Genomic DNA, 18,566 nt, shown 5'->3' with positions numbered 1-18,566 from the left:
AAATTTAAATTATAATTTTTTTTTGGTATAGAAAATGATAGAATGAAAAGGCTAAGACATGATGAGATGTTGAGGCCGCCAAGAGGCGCAGCTAGAGGATTAGTTGCCTATTCAACTAGTGCTAAAAAAAATTCTATCTGACGATAGTTATCCATTTAAGGAAAAAAAGTGACGTAAGAAATATTTGATCCCACACTCATGAAAAAGATGAAAGTTCATTCTTTTTTGTGTATCCAAAGATCATTAGAAATAGAGCAAAATCCATGTCCACTGTTTGTCATAACAAATTTGTTCTTTGTATGCAATTTGATTTTGTAGATTATGGTAGCGTCTAGTATGGGAAAACTCAACAAATCTCCCATCATGGAAAACAAATTTGGTACATATGAGTAAGATTATTCTTTGAGATAAGTATAGGACTATTGTGTGAATGTCCATACTATACTAGATTAAATTCAAAAAATAAACTATTGTGACTTAGGATTGTTAAGATAAGTGTAGGACTATTGTGATTTGTGACGTAGCATTGTTACTGGTGCCAGATTTGATGAAGAGATGGAATGATCACGTTTCACGTTCTATTTTTTTATTTATTTTTCTTTTGTTGTAATTTTTTCGGAAATTTATTTTTTAACTAGTTCTTTTTTCTTTTATATTCAGTAACAAACTCACGTTCGTATTCTCAAGCACACATTTTGATAACGAAATTGGTTGACAAAATTAGTTGAACTATGTGATAGACAAATTTTACAAAATTGTTTTTGGGTTCGTGTATACGCCGCTTCGAGATTGATCTGTAAAACTGGAGGTACGCTCGTAATATTTAACTTCCGTCTGAATATGCTATTTAAATTGATTTGCATGTTTAGATCAGTATGTATATAAATTTATCAGAAAAGCGCAAGAGGGATGCGTCGGCCGAGATGGTGGGTGACGAAAATCGAGAGGGAGAAGGAACGGTGCCGCTTATTGTTTTTCTTTTTCTTTTTTATTTAATCTAGTGTAGCATACCCATGGTATTCCCTCACATATCTAAAAAAACCCCTATATTAGACGCCCCACCTTATCTTTGCAAGGTGAGAGACATCTGAGTCCTTTCCCATGCTAGATGCGCCCTATAGATTATTATGGATCTTTCCGTGTTGACACTCAAACATATCCTATTAAGGTTGATTAACTATTATGTTTTTTTTTAAAGATCACGAAAATATCTTTGGTCGTGACGATAAGCTACACAAAGAAAAATGAGGGATTGGAAAGAAAAAAGTTATTTTCCTTTCCTTTTATGATCCCAACCAACAAAAAGAACGAAAAATGAGGGTTGCAATGTTGCAAGTATACCCCCAACCAATTCTGTGGTCAATCAATTCAAAGGAAATGCATAGAAGTATTTAAATGACGTTAACAAGTTGTTTCATCGTACGTACACGGTACACGTTTTTTGTTTCCTACAAAATCATTCCCATGCCAGAGTGTTGATTTCTTTGTAACAATTAATTGTCCTTCTTGCCCTCTTCAACTCCTTACGTATTTTATAGTCGTGGTCCCTCACATCAATGATCAATTTGGCTACTAGGGTTTTAAGATTTTGACTTGTGCTTCACAAATCACAGCTGTTAACTATGATTACAATATTGCTGTTGTGGTGTGGTCCATACATTTACGTATTGATTGGTATGAGTATGAATTACCCAAGTAGATGGTGTAGGGCAATTGGAAAACACAAAAAATGGAGTAATTTTTTTTTTTCTGACTTGCTTTTACTAGGCATTCTTAACATATATATTATCCTATTTTGCTTTGTTAACTCTGTTTTCTCCATTAGGGCATATGAGACACAAGTGCTTCTTCTCTTCGGGATACAGAACCCAATTTTTTTGTTGTGCCCTGTTTCCATTTTTCTAATTCTTCCAGATAGTTCCAAAGTTTTCCCCTACTATTAATTTATTCTCTCTCAGAACCTTCAATGATATGGTGGTTCTATAGGATTTGCTGTTGTTATATTTGAATAGTATACCAGCCAACTAATTACATCTTCAACTTGGACATATTTGTTCTAGTCCTTTTGATCGGTACTAACTTATTTGTAATCCACTTAATTAGAACTAGCCTGCTCAATTATCATTGTCCTTCTGCAATTATATGCATCATGGAATTTGTAAAAGAAGTCTTTTGCCCATTAACATATATAACTATATTCCAACTTCCGACCAAGCCTACTAGTATAGTAGTATTGCTAGGCTCATCCCATCTAAAGTATTGCCTGTTTTTAGTTTTCGTGAGTTTTTATGGTTGTCTTTAAGAAGACACCAAGATTAATTAAGAGAAGAGGGTATTTTTAAACTATTTTTAGTTTTGATTGTTAAGTAATATAAGATTTTTTTTGGTGTACTCAAATAGTCAAATAGAAGCAACAACCTCATTTCTGGCAACATGTATAACTGTATTGTGGCAGCATGTCTAGCATGTTCAATTAATATCCTCAATTGTCTTATATTTAAATCTCTAATCATCATTAAGATTGAATCTACTCCGTAAGCGTTGACTTTCAAAAATTTATGGGTGGTAAAATTTACCGATATGATGATGATCAAATTATTCCTCTGTCCATTGACTTCTTATTTGGTGACCAATTTGTTGAATGTATTGTTCAACGTACAAGAAGTACCTAGCTTTTTGGCTAGAAAATTGACAAAGGCATTTGAGTCACCTACATTCCCAGTCAAAAAGCAAGATTTTGGTATACATCTATATGGTTACTGAAATATTGTGAGGCTTTGCAAGGAAATAAGTAGCATCTCTAGGAATCAGTGTTCAACGCAAGGAAACCATTTTCAGCACATGAAAGATTCTCAGTAATCATAGTTGAAGTGTAGAAATGGGCGTTTATGTGTTTCAAATCCTTCTTCTTGTCCTACATTCTTCACTTTTGTCCACCCTCAAAAAATCCTTTCCTGTTCTTTTTTCTTTTTCTTATGTAAGTATAAAAAATTGGTTTCCATGTCGTCATCAATCCCTAAAAGATAATACTTGATCTGAAAAATATCCATGGAGACTGCACTTCAGTCATAATAGACACCCAGAAAGAGAGTTAGAGAATAGAGAGTAAGGCATTAACACGACTGTTATTGATTTTTAGACTCCCACTAACTTCAACACCTGGTTATTTGTTCTCATTTTTTTTATATCTCTCTTTTTATCGCTAATAATTTATTTCGCTTTTTTTCTTACCTCTTTTTAACGTTACATTTAACTAACATTATGTAATTCGGTTGTCAGGGATACCAAGTATTATTATTTTTTACTTCGTGCATGGTTTTACCTTCTAACTAATTTAATGACCAAGCGTTTCTGCTTTCATAGACCTTCTGATTTATATTACTAGCATGTATTGGGAATTTTCGTTTTCTCTGGGAAAACACCTATGAATTGTCTTAGTTGTAAGTGTTGAATGGTCATATAAATGCATGTTTACAACCAACTTTAACTAGCTGGCATGTGAACGATCAGAAATTGTCAAGGAGAAGATGATTGTATGCCCAAATTTCAGACACCATGATTATGAGTAGGTACGAAGGAATAATTGCACTTATCAATGGTTATTATCAAACCTCTTTCCATGTTTGAACAACGTGGTCCTTAAAGAAGAAACTTCAAGGATTCAAATTTCCTTTTATGATGTTAGGTCACCTAGGAGACTAGGAAATAGAATGTAGCCTTAATATTGGCATTAAATTAATTGCTCCGAATAGATGGCTTGGGAATAATTTGAATGTAAGGTTCAACAACAATGTTAGAAATAAATATACGTAGCTAGAGTATGAAATCTAAATAATGGCTAGGGACCATTCACACAATAACCAAATCTATGAATATGCCTATATATGACATTAGATGGCACTAACTGGCAAGCTATAGGCGTTCCAGCAATGCATTAGTATATTACATATTACATTGTACCTAAAAGAAACTCACTGCATTACCAAAATTTCTAGTCGAGTGTTTCGTTCACACTATTGTGACTGTGATTTGTGTTCGATCATTATATTTTTTTATTAGTAAGCGATGTGTAAGCTTGTACTGTTGTAGTTTAACAGGTCTTTTTGATTTTGGGAAAAAAAGGAATTGTAGTTTAACAGGTCTTAGACAGTTTTCTTTATGGTTGTATGGTTCTGTTTGAAAGGTACCACTGGTACGGTGGTACCCTTTTAGTATAATAATAAAATTTTCCTTCTACTGATAAAAAAACATGTGCAAATTTTACTGTAAATTCTCGATGAAATTAAATAGTCTTTTTTGACTTGGCAATGAGATGTGTTTTTCCTTAATCTAATTTTTTTATGATAAAAAAAGAAGATTTAATTGCATTTGTTAAAAGTGCATATGGCATTAGGAATTGAGAAAGATTTCCTTTGCCTGGTCCGTATCTTCAGTAGATTTTACAACAGACAAATTTGATGATACATTTTCATCTTATACTCACAAATCAATGGCAGAATGCAGACAGAAGAAAACTTGGGAAAGATAGCTTATTACTATGCTTAATTGTTTTCTTGGAGCAAACTATATTGCTTAATTATGTTAGATAACTTTTATTATTCATATCTCAATGATGTATTGAAGCTACATTTTCCATCCATCGTCTGTTTTACTTTTCCATGGTATTTGATATCTGAAACAGAAACAGTTTGCAAAGAGGATCCTAATTTATTCATCAGTTACAGTGAATGAAGATAAGATGGTGTCGTCTTGCAACATCTGATTGAAACGAAAGGCATTTGGTTCAGACTAATCAAAGTAGTTCAACCTAATGAACAGTTTCTTCTTTTAATCGGGCTTATAATTTTCAAACTGTCCATATCAAAAATGGTGACAATATATATATATATATATATATATATATATATATATATATATATATATATATGTATATGAAAAGATATATGATGAATGATTACATGTAAAATTTTGTTTGCGAAATCATTTTCTCGTTGAAGTATGCTAATAACTTGTAATATCTGCCCGACTGCCCCTACCACTTACAAAAAGTAGAAATATAAATTCCTTCAACAAACCAGAAAAAATGAAGATATATGTAATCATTTCTATACCTAATAGAGTTTTGGGAACAAGGATGAATAGTATATCCATTTTTTTTAACCACCATAATTAAATTTTTTTTCTCCACAATGAAACATTCTTACAAAGCTTCATTCGGTCCTTTTAATAATTTAGTCATATATTTTTTATGTAAACATTAACAAAATTTAAACTTAATAACAACTTACACAAATTAAATCCCCCCCCCCCCCCCCCCCACACACACACACACAAATTATTATATATAGCGTAATTATCGTCTTACCCATTATATTTCTTCTAACTAGAATATGTGTTTAACATTATCTATTTCATCGACATGGTTGACGAACCATACTATTATAAATTTGCTGCATTGTAAATGGCTTTAAATAGATTACACACTGTTATTCTCTATCTGTATGAGATGCTAAGGCATCTCTTAATTTATTCTAGTGTGTATAAAAAAATAAAATATGCTTGCATCCCAATCTCTTAAGTATATTATGATCAACTGTGTATAAAAGACACAATCAAACAACAATTATTATAAATAGACTAAATATATATCATTTTTGGTCCTTACTTTTTTTAGTTTGATCTTTCCTCTTTCAAAAAATTCATTTTACTCTTTATGTTTTAAAATTTTTTCATTTAGTTCTTTTGCCAATGTAGATTTAAGGTTGTGTTAATAATTTTTAAGGTATTGGCTATTAAAAATCACCATAAAACGTTTTTTTTCCTTCTAAAACATCTCAATATATAATGTAATTAACACATAATGGTGGCTTTTAATCCATGCACACTATTTTATTTCTATTATTGTGGATTACATTATTCTATCTTAGAGAAAAATTAACAACTTGTATTTTTGTATTTTAGTTAATTTATAATGATTACAAAAATATTTTATTGACTTGTTACGTAAAAGTTAATTTATTTTGATAATTTTATTTATTTTTTATATTTTAAAAGAGTTATTAGTGACCAACTCATTTGGACTACGGCTCGTCAAGGATTTGATTGAACTAACCAAATTTCAGCTCAATATTAATTTGGCCTGGCCTAGCTAAACTATTGTTTTTTTCATGCTCCATGATTGACCAACCCAAATAGAGATGGGACTATCTCAAATCGAAAGCTCTATAAATTTCATTCAAATATCAAATGCACGACTATTTTAAGTGTGAGTAAAGATTTACAGTGAAAAATGAATAGCTAAGGTACATGCATGCATATGAAGATATAGATCTAATAAACGACTCAGGTTTTTATTCCAGGTGTAGTGTGAAACATTGATTCGATCTATCATAAAATCCTCACTCATGATTTTAAATTGGAGTCTGTAATAACAATTGCAATCGCAATTTCAAGGTATTTTGATTCTGTACAATCGCATCATAACCGCAATCATGACTGGATCAATCATATTTTCTTACAATTACCTATAAGATTTTTTAGTTCATGGTAACACAACTGGAAGCACAATTTAAAACCATGTCATCACTCATGTTTATATAGCATCTAAACTCCGAGCAATACGTAGGTATCATGAAAAAATTACGTCAACTTGAGTCTGTTATTAGTTATAATTTCTAACTTTCGGTCGACACACGTAAAATTTGATTAAACGCGGAAACACAGTTAAAAGAAAAGGAGTTTAAACGAAGGAAAAAAAGTTCAATGTATGTTTCTAGTGTGAAAATTTGTAGTTCATTGACGTAAAGGTTATGCTCTGGATTTAGGCCCAACATCTATCACTTCAATGTTTGATTAATTACTTGTTCAGAACTTAGGTTAATTAGTCTCTTTATGTAACACAGGTACCATTAATCATATATTTGATTCTAATTATCTAAACTCGATTAACTATAACACATGCATACCTTATACATAAACTGCATTCATATATTTGATTTAACTAGGGCTTAAACGGGCCACTAAAATTTGAAGATAACCGTGTTATGAAATTAGCATTTTCTGTAATTTACTTCAACGTTTATATTTTAGTACGTAGTATCCTTTTTTTCCACAAAAGCTTATATATGATTTAATTGTTCTTTCAAATACAATATGTTACTACTGAGTTCTGATGAGGTCCGATCGAATGGTCATTTCCTTGTTAGTGGAATTTCCGATCTCCAGTATTGAAGTTGAGGTTAGATACCAAAATGTTCCCATTGAATTTCGACGATTGAGTTTTGACCGAGCTGTCTTGTCCTCTCATTCTCATAGGAATCTCCGATCTCCAAAGTGAGGGGAAATATCTACAAAATAAACTCCAAAGAGCAATTTAGTGGTGTTCTATAGTGTTTATGTATTTATAATTGGGATGAGTAAAATGTACGTGTGAGTCTCTCATCTGGATCTATATATACATATCAGGTGTCATGGGAGTCGTGCAATGTTCGAGTCACATTCGCTAACTATTCCTCTATGTGTCGTGACTGAGTTCATGAGTGATAGTTAAGGATTGCCCTGATCTAAGCATGTGGGGATCTCATGAGCCAAGTACGATGGTACAATTGTTTTTTTTTTTTTTTTTAAATACAATTAGTTGATTACCATGTCAACCTAACCGTTGTTTTTCTCTTAAAAAAACCTAGCAGTTGTTTATATTGTAGTAAAAATAAATTACAATTCCTGACAAATAACAATCTTTAGTCTCGTATCATTCATGTAGACAGTCTCAAACAACAAAAATAAATATAATGGTTTCGTAGATATTTTTTGTTCCTGATGATGAGTCTATATATGTACCCACCAATCCACCATAATTAACTCCGCAAGGTTGTGAGGTCACACCGTTGTGGTCCTAACAATGTAACACCTAATTCAAACGAATGTTTAATGAAGGTAATTTAAAGATTAACCAAGTCGTTCAAATCAACAAGGTACTGGAGAGTCACGAGAAGGAAGAGAATTGCAACTGAAAATACAGATCGAGTCTGATTTTCCCATTACCCAAAATACAAGGTAGATATTGAAGAATTTTAAGATTATGATTAGGACGCCTTACGGGAAGCCTGTGCAGAGACGTCACCACAAAACCTGGTCAATTAAATTCTGCAACAAAAAAAAAATTAAATTAAATAATGAACTGTACTCACATTCCATGGAAATGGAATTTAATGACGTTACACTAAGTATGTTTCGTATTTGATCATGACTTATCATAATATCGTAAATTTTTTTAAAAATGTATTAACGGAAATACATAACATTAAGTTGCTATCTAAACGAGAAAGAAATAAATATGACTTCGAATTCCTGTTAATAAAAATAAAAAATTAATAATTACGATAAAAAAACGTTATTATTTATATGAAAAGAAATATGTATAAAATCAACAAAAAAGACCTATGAAATATAATATTAGTAAACCTAACTCACATACTTAAGATGTAAATATAGGGTAATATTCACATATTAGGCTTCATATTGATAAATTATTTTTTAGTCTAAAATTAATTTAAATTTAAATTAATTTTAAATAATTTTTGTGTTTGATAAAAAAATCATATGAAATTTTATTATTAACCTATTTTTAAAATAAACCCTTTAGACATAAATTAGTTTACTTAAAAATTAATTTTAATTAAAATTAATTAATTCATGCTCACTCAAACACTACATGTTTGTTTGAGTGAGATTTAGTAAAATTAATTTTGAAGTGCTATAATTTATATTGCATATTTTTTATTCTAAAAAGAAGTTAGTAATAAAATTAAAAAATTTCATCCAATACAAAAGTTATTTAGTGTGTGAATTAATAAGTGTTGATAAAATTGATTTTGAATTAAATTAATTTTGATTAAAATTGATTTTAAAGTTAGGTGATTATGTTTGAATGCTTGTTTTTTTTTATCAATTCTAAAACTCAAACTTCTTTATTGTGAAAACATAAAAATTTATTTAACTAAAACTGATATTTCATATATATATATATATATATAATCATCTCTCTCTACATATATATGAAACCAATCCACACACTTAATTAAGTTAAAGTTTTATCAATTCAGTCAATTCCAGATGCAAAATTGATTTTAATTTCAACATAAAATGAAATATTATTTAAAATCGTGTTACCTGATATTTCAACATGAATCCAAACTTAATTTGTCCTAAATTAAAATAAAAAAAAATGCAAGAGTCGGGTAGAGTGAGCTATTGAAAACTGAGGTTTCAAGCATGAGAGAAAGAGAAACGGGGCTGAAGTGGAGGGAACAAAACTAGATTCTATCAGGATAAAATGCCAAAACTCAAAATCCAAGAAGCAACCCTGCAGCTATGCTTCAAAAATTCAAGCTTTTGCGTGCAAACTTACGTTCACGTCCCTCTCATTGGAATTGAATGAAACCCCACACATTAACAAAGTCACTTTCAAAAAGACACTTTCGTTGTCCCCCCCTCACTTTTTTTCCATACATGAAGAAAATGAACGGTTTATAATAGATTGGGCATGGAAGTTGACAGGTGAAATCCCAAACCCCAATTCTCACTATACCCCTTTTTTTTTCTTTTATTCTCCAAACATTACACAAGGAGTTACTACCAAATTATTATTTTCAGTACTGAGAGTTGGAGGGTCTATTTTCTGTCCATTAATACCTGTCTCATAGGCCATACCACTTCCATATTTTGCAACATTTTCTCCTCACTTGTTGCATAACACCAAAGAACTACAAATAGTTGTCATTGCACAGGTACAACAACCTAACTAGCTAGCTAGCTAGACACACACCCCTTGTTTCTTTCCCTTCTGTCTTTGATTAATTATTATCTTCATACATATCAAGGACAAGTTTATTAGCTTATAGTTTAATGACCATTTTTTTTCAAAGCTTCTTCTTGGGTTCTCTTAATTAATTTCATCCATCTTTGAAGTGACACACCAAATTAAATATCAACTTTGGTGTTTTACTTTTTTGCTAATTATAATTTTTAACTAGCTAGCTTTGGGTGGGTCGTTGCAGCCATAGATGGAGTTTCCCAACGAAGCAATAATATCAGAAGGGTCTAATTCTCAGAAGAAAACGGGGAGAGGGAAAATAGAAATCAAACGGATCGAGAACACAACGAATAGGCAAGTTACCTTCTGCAAACGCCGTAACGGATTGCTGAAGAAGGCTTATGAATTGTCTGTTCTGTGTGATGCTGAGGTTGCTCTTGTTGTCTTCTCAAGCCGTGGACGCCTCTATGAGTATGCCAACAACAGGTTCAAATTAATTCTTTTACTTCTGATTCAATTCAACACACTATTCCTCTCTCTCTCTCTCTCTCTCAATACCTTAAAAACCTTTACATAAGTATTTAAAAAAACATATAAAATCATATTTAGAAATAAGGGTTTTATGGGGTTATATAATTAAGAGACCTTTCGTTCTTATGATTATTATTTTTGTTTGTTTTGTGGTATTATATAACAACATCAACATGATAAGACATAGTTAGAAGATAATCTTAATTATTTCTTGAATATTATATAGTTAAAAGAGGTTAATTCCTTAAGTAAATAAGTATCATACTAGGTTCACCCATGTATATATCATTCTCTCTAAACTTGTACTGAATTGTTGCTCTATCACACGCGTCTTCCCAGTGATTTGTTTAGAAGGGTGCAGATCTGTGTAAGTGATAGAAATATCGACGTTACAATGAAACAATGTAAAGTAGCATATGTAGCAGATGAAGAGAAAGCTTTTAGTTAGGGTTACAAAGATTTGCAGGTGAGAAATCTTAGCTTCCTGGTGTTAAGGTTTACCAATCCCTCTCTCTTGAATTTCTCTCTCCACTTGTCATCCATCAAATCTTAAAAGGGTCTGGTCTGCTGCACAAAGCTGTCATGCATTCAATGACCCCTTCCATCTTGACTCCTCCTTAATACCACTTATTTGTCAATGTATAGTGACACAACACAAGCACCTCATCCAATTGGAGTTAGGGTTTCAGACTTTTCACTATTTAGTATTTAGTCACACCTCAATCACTTCAATTCGTTTTTACATATGTACATAACGTTGGAGGAAGACCCCACTTCAATTCTAATGAGATAGAATACAGGATAATATGCAGAAACTGCAAACTAAATAACCCTTTCAGACTTTTACTCACATAAAGTAAACTTGTATATTTATTTTATGACATTAATCATCTTATCTTATACTCTCTTTTTTATATATATTTTTATTGTCTAATATTTTTATTTTTATACCAAAAAATCGTACTAATATAGTTTCTCTTTTTATCTCCGTACAATGAGGTTACACGAAGAAGCAATCAAATTAGATATTAGGGCTCTCGATTAATTGTTTATAATTAATTAAGGGCTTTTTTAGTATATAATGTTTCAATATTTTTTTTAAATTCTTACTAATTTAAATTTTCATTATAAACTGTTTTTGAGCATGGAGTAAATCATGAATTTAAACTAATAAGTATATCGAGGGTTAATGGATGTCCCAATTTGTTTTCCATTTTGGTAAATTTTGTGCTTTTCATAATGGAGGAAAGTATAATATGGTTAGGGCGTTTCTAAGCCCATATGGGTACTATTATTTGGTGATTTTACTATAAATAACTTGAATTTCTTTTGGGTACGCAAAACAAAAAACAAATGAATGTAAGATGAAAAGGAAAACGTACGTTTAAGTATTTGATTTTACTTTAAATAAAGATCATACATTTAAGTTGTTCTGTACGTGGTTAAAAAAATCGAATGTAAGATGAAAATGCAAACATGTAAGAATTTGATTTTGTGCATAAAACTATAAACTTATGAAGTGTAGAGAAACAATTTTTACGAGAAATTAATATTTTTAGAAGTTTTCCTGGACAGTTAAAAAACACATGATTTCTTAGTTTTTGAGCAAGGGCAGAAATGTATTGTCTTCAATCTTATGCAGAGTCTTCGGTCTTCCACCTCCATTGATTTTTCTTTTTTAATTTTATCAAGCTCATTTTCTCATCCTCTTCTCCTATATTTTTTTAAAAAAATGGTTTCGATCTTTCCCCCCTTAACAAAAAAAAAAAAATTTAAAGAAAATCTTAAAATCCGAAAGAAGTTATATATATATATATATATATATATATATATATATATATATATATATATATATATATCCTCACTTCTGATTTCTTTACCCTAAGTAGGTAAAAGTAACATGATGATAATAGCAGATTCTAAGAATGGCTAAAGGCAAATTAGTTCTCTTTTCCATATGTTTTTATTGCTTTCATCTTTGTGGAATAAAGCTTCTCATTCCTGACGTCAATTCTTTACCTATTCTCTCCATTATATATGTGTTTTAATTTGGACATTTCAGTTAAAGGGAAAGTTAAACTTACACCAACCCGACCCACTGATGAAACATCGACCTCTTCCTGCATACTCAGTAAATAACTACTTTGTATTTGAACTTTAGAGAAGCTCAGACAGATGGAGTTTAACATATTCTTTAGGATCAAAAGAATGAAACTTCATATGTTTAACCATACTCAATCAACTAAAATTTGTGTTCTTATTAGTAAAATTGGGAGAGGGCGTAACATTGTATGGTAAACAAAGAAACTAAAGCACGAGGCCATGCACTGAGCTATTTATATGGAAGAGAAATTAATAGCATATGAGTAAGGCTCACTAGATAAGAATTAAGATTCATGTAAGGGCACTAGGGTTTCATGTTAACATTCATGTTTTTTTATATAATATTTCCTTTTGTATCCATTCTACTATTATAAATGAAATGAAATTAAGATTCACAAAATTTTATAATTTATAATTTTTAGTCGATAACAAAGAAAAGAATGTGTTAGATAATTTGTTCCTATCATTTCTCTTATGTAATAGATGTAATGTAATTTTTCAATTTTATAGATTCCAATGGTCATTGAAATTAAAAATTATGAAATTTAAATATGTTTTTAATCCCTATAAAATTAACAAGTTATTTGAACCTTATAAAAAAATTATTTTATTTTTCATTCATTTAAATTTATTGATTTCAGTCCTTATAATATGAACAAATTTTGATTTTGATTCCTATAAAATATTTTAATTTTAATTTCTAGAAATATTTTTTAAGATATTACATGTTGACATTGTACCAAGACACTATGGTTGTTTCTTGGGAGGGTCACTTGACATTCCACTGCCGTTAACGAATGTTACACAGTAGTATAGACCAAAAATAAGATTTTAACTTTTTGAGGATGAAAATTAAAAATAAAAGGACAAAAATCAAAAGTTGAGCTTTGTGACCTAAAACTTCAATGTCAAAGAATATGAGTGCATAATTATTTTTTAAAATTTGTAAACTACAGATTAAGTCGTCACTATGTATGTGTTTTTGGAAAAATTAGCATGTACGTTCTTATGTTTCTATTTGTTGTATTGTTTTGCAGTGTTAGAGGGACTATCGAAAGGTACAAGAAAGCATGTGCTGCTTCCACAAATGCAGAATCTGTCTCTGAAGCTAATACACAGGTAAATTTAGTAAACTTAAAAAAAAAATCAAAGAAATGGTAGAAAATGCTGTTTTTGAAATTACGGCATATTTTTCTTAATAGAATTACAGCGTGAAGGTTAATTATTCCAAGCTATAATCTTCTCAAAGCCAATAAAATCTTTTATCATCAGGATACTCTAATAGTCCATCTAATGCTTAGTTTTGAATGTGACATTTACGAGTTCAAATGTTCAAGGGTCATCTTCACTAATATTTGACAGTTTGGTACTGAGGCGTGTCATGAGTCACACGCGAGACCATGTTAGGGATTTTTTTTACAATTGTAATGTTAAAATGCATCAAACACTCTCTCAACTCAAAATTAAAAATGGATTGGGCAGATTTTAAGATTGGATTGAAAATTTCAATCGATCCAGCCCAACTTAAGTACATTATGGGTTGGATTGAATTGGTCATTAAATTTTAAAAATACATATAAAAAAATATTTAACTGATGAGTTGACTTGTCAAATACATAAATATATAAAAAGTTAAATATAATTAATGTCACAATCTCTATAATACTATCTTACTAAATAAACTTTAATAAATATCAAGTAACGTAACAAAATAAATAATAGGTCAACAAGATTATGTCAACTAAAATATTATCCAACTAAATAATTCATAAAAGAAATAAAATTCAACCGGATGGATCAATTCAACCTGCCTTTTGACCCGTTGAATTAGCAAGTTATGCAAATAGGATGATAATTTACCGAAATTTAATTGCATAATCCAACGCAACTTATTTTGGCGAGTTAAATAGGATGATAATTTACCGAAATTTAACCTTTTTTATTTACTACATTCTAGATAATATACAGATTGAAATAGTTAGAAATCAGCTAATCTATTAGCTCAACAAGATAACAGTTAAATTAGTTAGTTTTTCCTACAGTTATATATATATATATATATATATATATATATATATACACACACTTTTTTCTCTCATGATATATCAATATTACGCATTGTTTTGTTAATATCTCTCATGTTCATGTTCTCTCCTCACTTGAGCTCTATAGACTATATCATGCATGTTTCTCAACACATAATTCAAAGCATCACACTTAAAAATTAATCAGTAATTTGTTTTATCCTTGTTCTGTGTTCTAGTTAAATTAATTTAATTCTCCTATCACTAAATTAATTGCTATATCATAATGCTCCTCCACAAGGTTTCTCTAACTACTTGACACTATTTATCAATATCAGTTCTATCAGCAGGAAGCGTCCAAATTAAAAAGACAAATCAGAGACATTCAGAATCTAAATAGGTCAGTTCCTTTCTCCTAATAATATTATTCAACACAGTACTTCTCCATTGAATGAAAAAACCCATGTGGCAATTTTTGCATTCCAGGCACATCCTTGGCGAAGGTCTTAGCTCTCTGAGTCTAAAGGAATTAAAGAACCTTGAGAGTAGACTGGAGAAAGGTTTAAGCAGAGTTAGATCCAGAAAGGTACCTTAAGCTTCTAAATAGGCATTGTGAATTTTATATAAATATGCAAGTAGTAAGAAACTAGCAACTAATTAATTAAGATAATTTCAGTTAGTATTTTGAATAAAATGGTTTGCCTAGTATTTTGTTTGCAGAAAGGTATCTCTATTCCTTCGGACTAATTACTCTCTCCAATTCTTTCAGCATGAAACTTTGTTTGCGGATATCGAGTTCATGCAAAAGCGGGTACTTACCATTTCATTCGATGCTATTAGTTTGCTTTACTTGCTTCATATATATGCATATAGTATCTGAAGAAAATATATCAAAGGTTTACAATATTGAAACCATGCATATTTTCTATAGCACCAAGAATATGAAACTGAAACGGGATATTAAACCCAAAAAAAATCAATAATCCTGAAAAATATGGCTTGATTACTTGGCACGAAAGGGAATTATAAAATCTTCCAAATTTATGCTTGATATTTATATTTCTTCAAACATGAACATTATACTTGCTGAAAAAAATGCAGGAAATAGAGCTGCAAAACCATAATAATTTTCTGAGAGCTAAGGTGATCTCTTAACTCCCTCCAAGACTCTATAAATAGTTAAATAAGATGAATGATGATTAATAATATATAGTTGGTGGATGATGCATGTAGATAGCTGAAAACGAGAGAGCACAACAACGGCAACAGGATATGATACCGGGAACTGAGTGCGAGTCAACCATACCTAATTCACAATCATATGACCGCAATTTCTTCCCTGTTAATCTCATAGATTCCAATAATAATCAATATTCACGTCAAGACCAGACTGCTCTTCAACTTGTGTAAGTACGTACACTCATCTTTCACTATTATAAGTTCCAAGTTGTTGTTGAATGCCCTTTTAACAATTCATTGATCAGGATGAATTAATTGATCATGAAAACTAAAACAAGCTAGAGGGGCGCAATGACCAATGAAAAAAACAACTCGATCAATTACTTCCAGCATTGTACCAATCCTTTATATGCAACCATATGTACATTATATCGCTCAACTTAAATGACTCGAGGTTGTGTTTGTATTGGCGTTTAGCATGTTGAACACCAAAGTTTCCTCACGTAAAATTGTGTTCAATGTGCATTGGAACGCAGGAAATACTTAAACCAAACAAACACTATAATTTTGTCTTAGAATACTTTTAAGTTATATTACTGTTTCTTTCTACCTTGGGGAATCATCTTCTTATAATATAAAAAAGATGAGTGGACACCAATATGGCAATATCTCTAGGTAAATATAAAGAGAAAAAGTTAGAGAAGTATAAATATAGTAAGTAATATGACTTGGTAGAAAGAGACGTATTAACCTTTTTTATGCTGTGTTTTTTATGCACAAATCCATAAGTTCATGATTTAGACAGATGATTTCCCATGGTAACATTAACTAACCATTTTGATATGTTTCTCACTTCCTTTTTCACCTTTGGATGCAGCTGATCATAAGCTGGAAAGCGATTTTAAATTATGCATGGCACAACCTTTCTATGGTTTCGTCTATTTGAATAGCTAGCTAGTTACCTTTCAAGTGTTGAGGGAGCTAGCCCATACATCGCCCTATATATGTTTCGTGAAGAACGAGTGCCCTTAGAAATTCCTCTGCTAGAGTTATTCCAACGGAGAACAAGAGAAAAGCTAGAGTCAATATTTAATTTGTACCAATACATCATATGATATTGTTTATGTATCTTTCAATATATATAGTTTCTATTCAGTCCTGGCATATTGTATTTTTATGTTTGGTTGACCATACTATAATATTATAAATGCTTATTTCAATATGAACACTATATCGAGTAGTCAAAATTAATTGGGAGTCCGCATTATTCATCATATATTAATTTCTCCATTATATTAATTCCCCACAATTCTATAATTCTGAAATTACAAAAGCCTGAATGATTGCAATTTTTTATGCCATGGTCACTCTCCGCTAATGAGGAAAAAATCCTTGTTTTGAAGAACTACTAAAGCCTAAAACTTCAAAGTTGGACAACAAATTAGAGGAGGATTAAGGGGGGTTCTTTCAGATATTATTTCTTTAATCCTAGAAATATAACATAAAAATATTATTTATGAGTATTATAAAAAAATGTACTGTATATCTGACTAATTATTTTATTATCTCATAATAAATATGAGAATAAATATTTTCATTCTGATATTTTGAAAATAAAAAATAATCCATGAAACAAACACTCTTAAGATTAGTGGTACTTCCGATTCTCGAGCATTTGAAGAATAATATAGTTATGGTGTTTGATTGTGCCGGAGAATTTACAAGTCTCAAAACAACGAGTAAATTAAAAAAAAAAAGTGAGAATAAGTTAGAAATGTTTGAGTTATTAAGTTAAGACTTTTAGGACAACATGATACCTAAACTTAAACATTAACGAGCCCAACCACATTCTATTATTAATTAGGGCCGCAATCCATATTAGATTGTTTGGATAGATTTTCTTATAAACACTTATACATAGAAATGAAAATAAGAAAGTAAAATTAAATTAATGAACTTCACCCATAGGTGAAAATAAGTAAGTTTTTTTTTTAACTTCTTAAAAAAAACTAATTTTAACTTGTATGTAAGCTTTGTCAAAACATATTATATATATAATTTTAACTTGCGTGTAATGTTTATTTCATTTTTTCTCTTGTAATTACCAGAAAATTTATCCAAATAAGTACGTGTATTAGGTATAAGCTCTTGGGCTGCTTGATTTCAACATAAATGAAGAATATAGCCGCTCACGTGAGAGAAAAAATGACACAGTAGACTGTAGACCTGTACACTCCCTCCAGCATACATACAGAAATTGCATTAAGTAGTAATCCCTATGGTCCTAAGTCTTTAAGCAGTTTTGCTTCCAAAAAATCCTCGGTTTCTTGCCATAGTGACAAAACTCGGCAACATTTGTTACCAGGGTCTGTTCCTTGATGTCCAGCTTGTTGTCCGAGTGAAATTCTACCAATCAATTGTGATGGCTCCTCTGCCTCCTTTTTGAAAGGTAACTTTCATGATCACAGATTATGTATTTAAGAATTTTGTTATTATATACAAGGAAGAGAGATAGAAAAAGCAACAAATGTTGTAAGATAAATGGTAGTATAATATAAATAAATAAGTGAGTGTGTAAAAATTGTTTTTAAATAAATAATATTATTCGTTATTTAAAAGCTTGGTGTTGCAGTGCTTTCAAGGAAGTCCTATTTCAAAAACATAATTATAAAGATTTACATATCAAATTCTGTTAGGGCCTCTTTTGACTCAAAATATCCTTCCGCATTTAACTTTTAGTAGAATTAATTTTTATAATTGATGTTAAAAGACTTATTTTTATTTAGAAATAAATTTTAAAAATTTATATAGAAATTTATTTTTATTTAAATAAAAATTAATCATTTATAGGATAAAATTGTAAATATATTTCTAAAATTATGTGGTATATACATCTAAAATTAACTTTTATATTA

At 30.4% G+C, this 18,566-nt stretch overlaps 1 protein-coding gene across 2 annotated transcripts; it reads left to right on the top strand.

The window, feature by feature from the left end:
* Positions 1–9,627: 9,627 nt before the first annotated feature.
* On the top strand, positions 9,628–16,882 carry LOC100782733 (agamous-like MADS-box protein MADS1). 2 transcript variants are annotated; one of them, XM_006575604.4, is made up of 9 exons: positions 9,628–9,788; positions 10,059–10,300; positions 13,486–13,567; positions 14,811–14,872; positions 14,959–15,058; positions 15,242–15,283; positions 15,574–15,615; positions 15,706–15,878; positions 16,529–16,882. In XM_006575604.4, exons 2-9 carry the CDS (start codon positions 10,065–10,067, stop codon positions 16,530–16,532), a joined length of 741 nt encoding a protein of 246 aa, XP_006575667.1. In that variant the 5' UTR covers positions 9,628–9,788; positions 10,059–10,064; the 3' UTR covers positions 16,533–16,882. The 2 variants fall into 2 exon arrangements, with proteins under 2 accessions (XP_006575667.1, XP_006575666.1); XM_006575603.4 differs by lacking the exon at positions 9,628–9,788 and having other exon boundaries at positions 9,803–10,300; positions 15,706–15,882.
* Positions 16,883–18,566: the final 1,684 nt, after the last annotated feature.

Source organism: Glycine max, chromosome 2 (genome assembly GCF_000004515.6).
Source record: "Glycine max cultivar Williams 82 chromosome 2, Glycine_max_v4.0, whole genome shotgun sequence".
Classification (NCBI taxonomy): Eukaryota; Viridiplantae; Streptophyta; class Magnoliopsida; order Fabales; family Fabaceae; genus Glycine; species Glycine max.
Note: the sequence above shows the minus strand (reverse complement) of the source record. Positions and strands in the feature narration are given on the sequence as shown.

Coding starts and splice junctions, on each gene's coding strand:
- LOC100782733 (XM_006575604.4), top strand. CDS start 10,065: ATGGAGTTTCCCAACGAAGCAATAATATCAGAAGGGTCTAATTCTCAG. Junction 13,568..14,810: donor TCTCTGAAGCTAATACACAG/GTAAATTTAGTA, acceptor TATCAATATCAG/TTCTATCAGCAGGAAGCGTC. Junction 15,059..15,241: donor GCAGAGTTAGATCCAGAAAG/GTACCTTAAGCT, acceptor CAATTCTTTCAG/CATGAAACTTTGTTTGCGGA.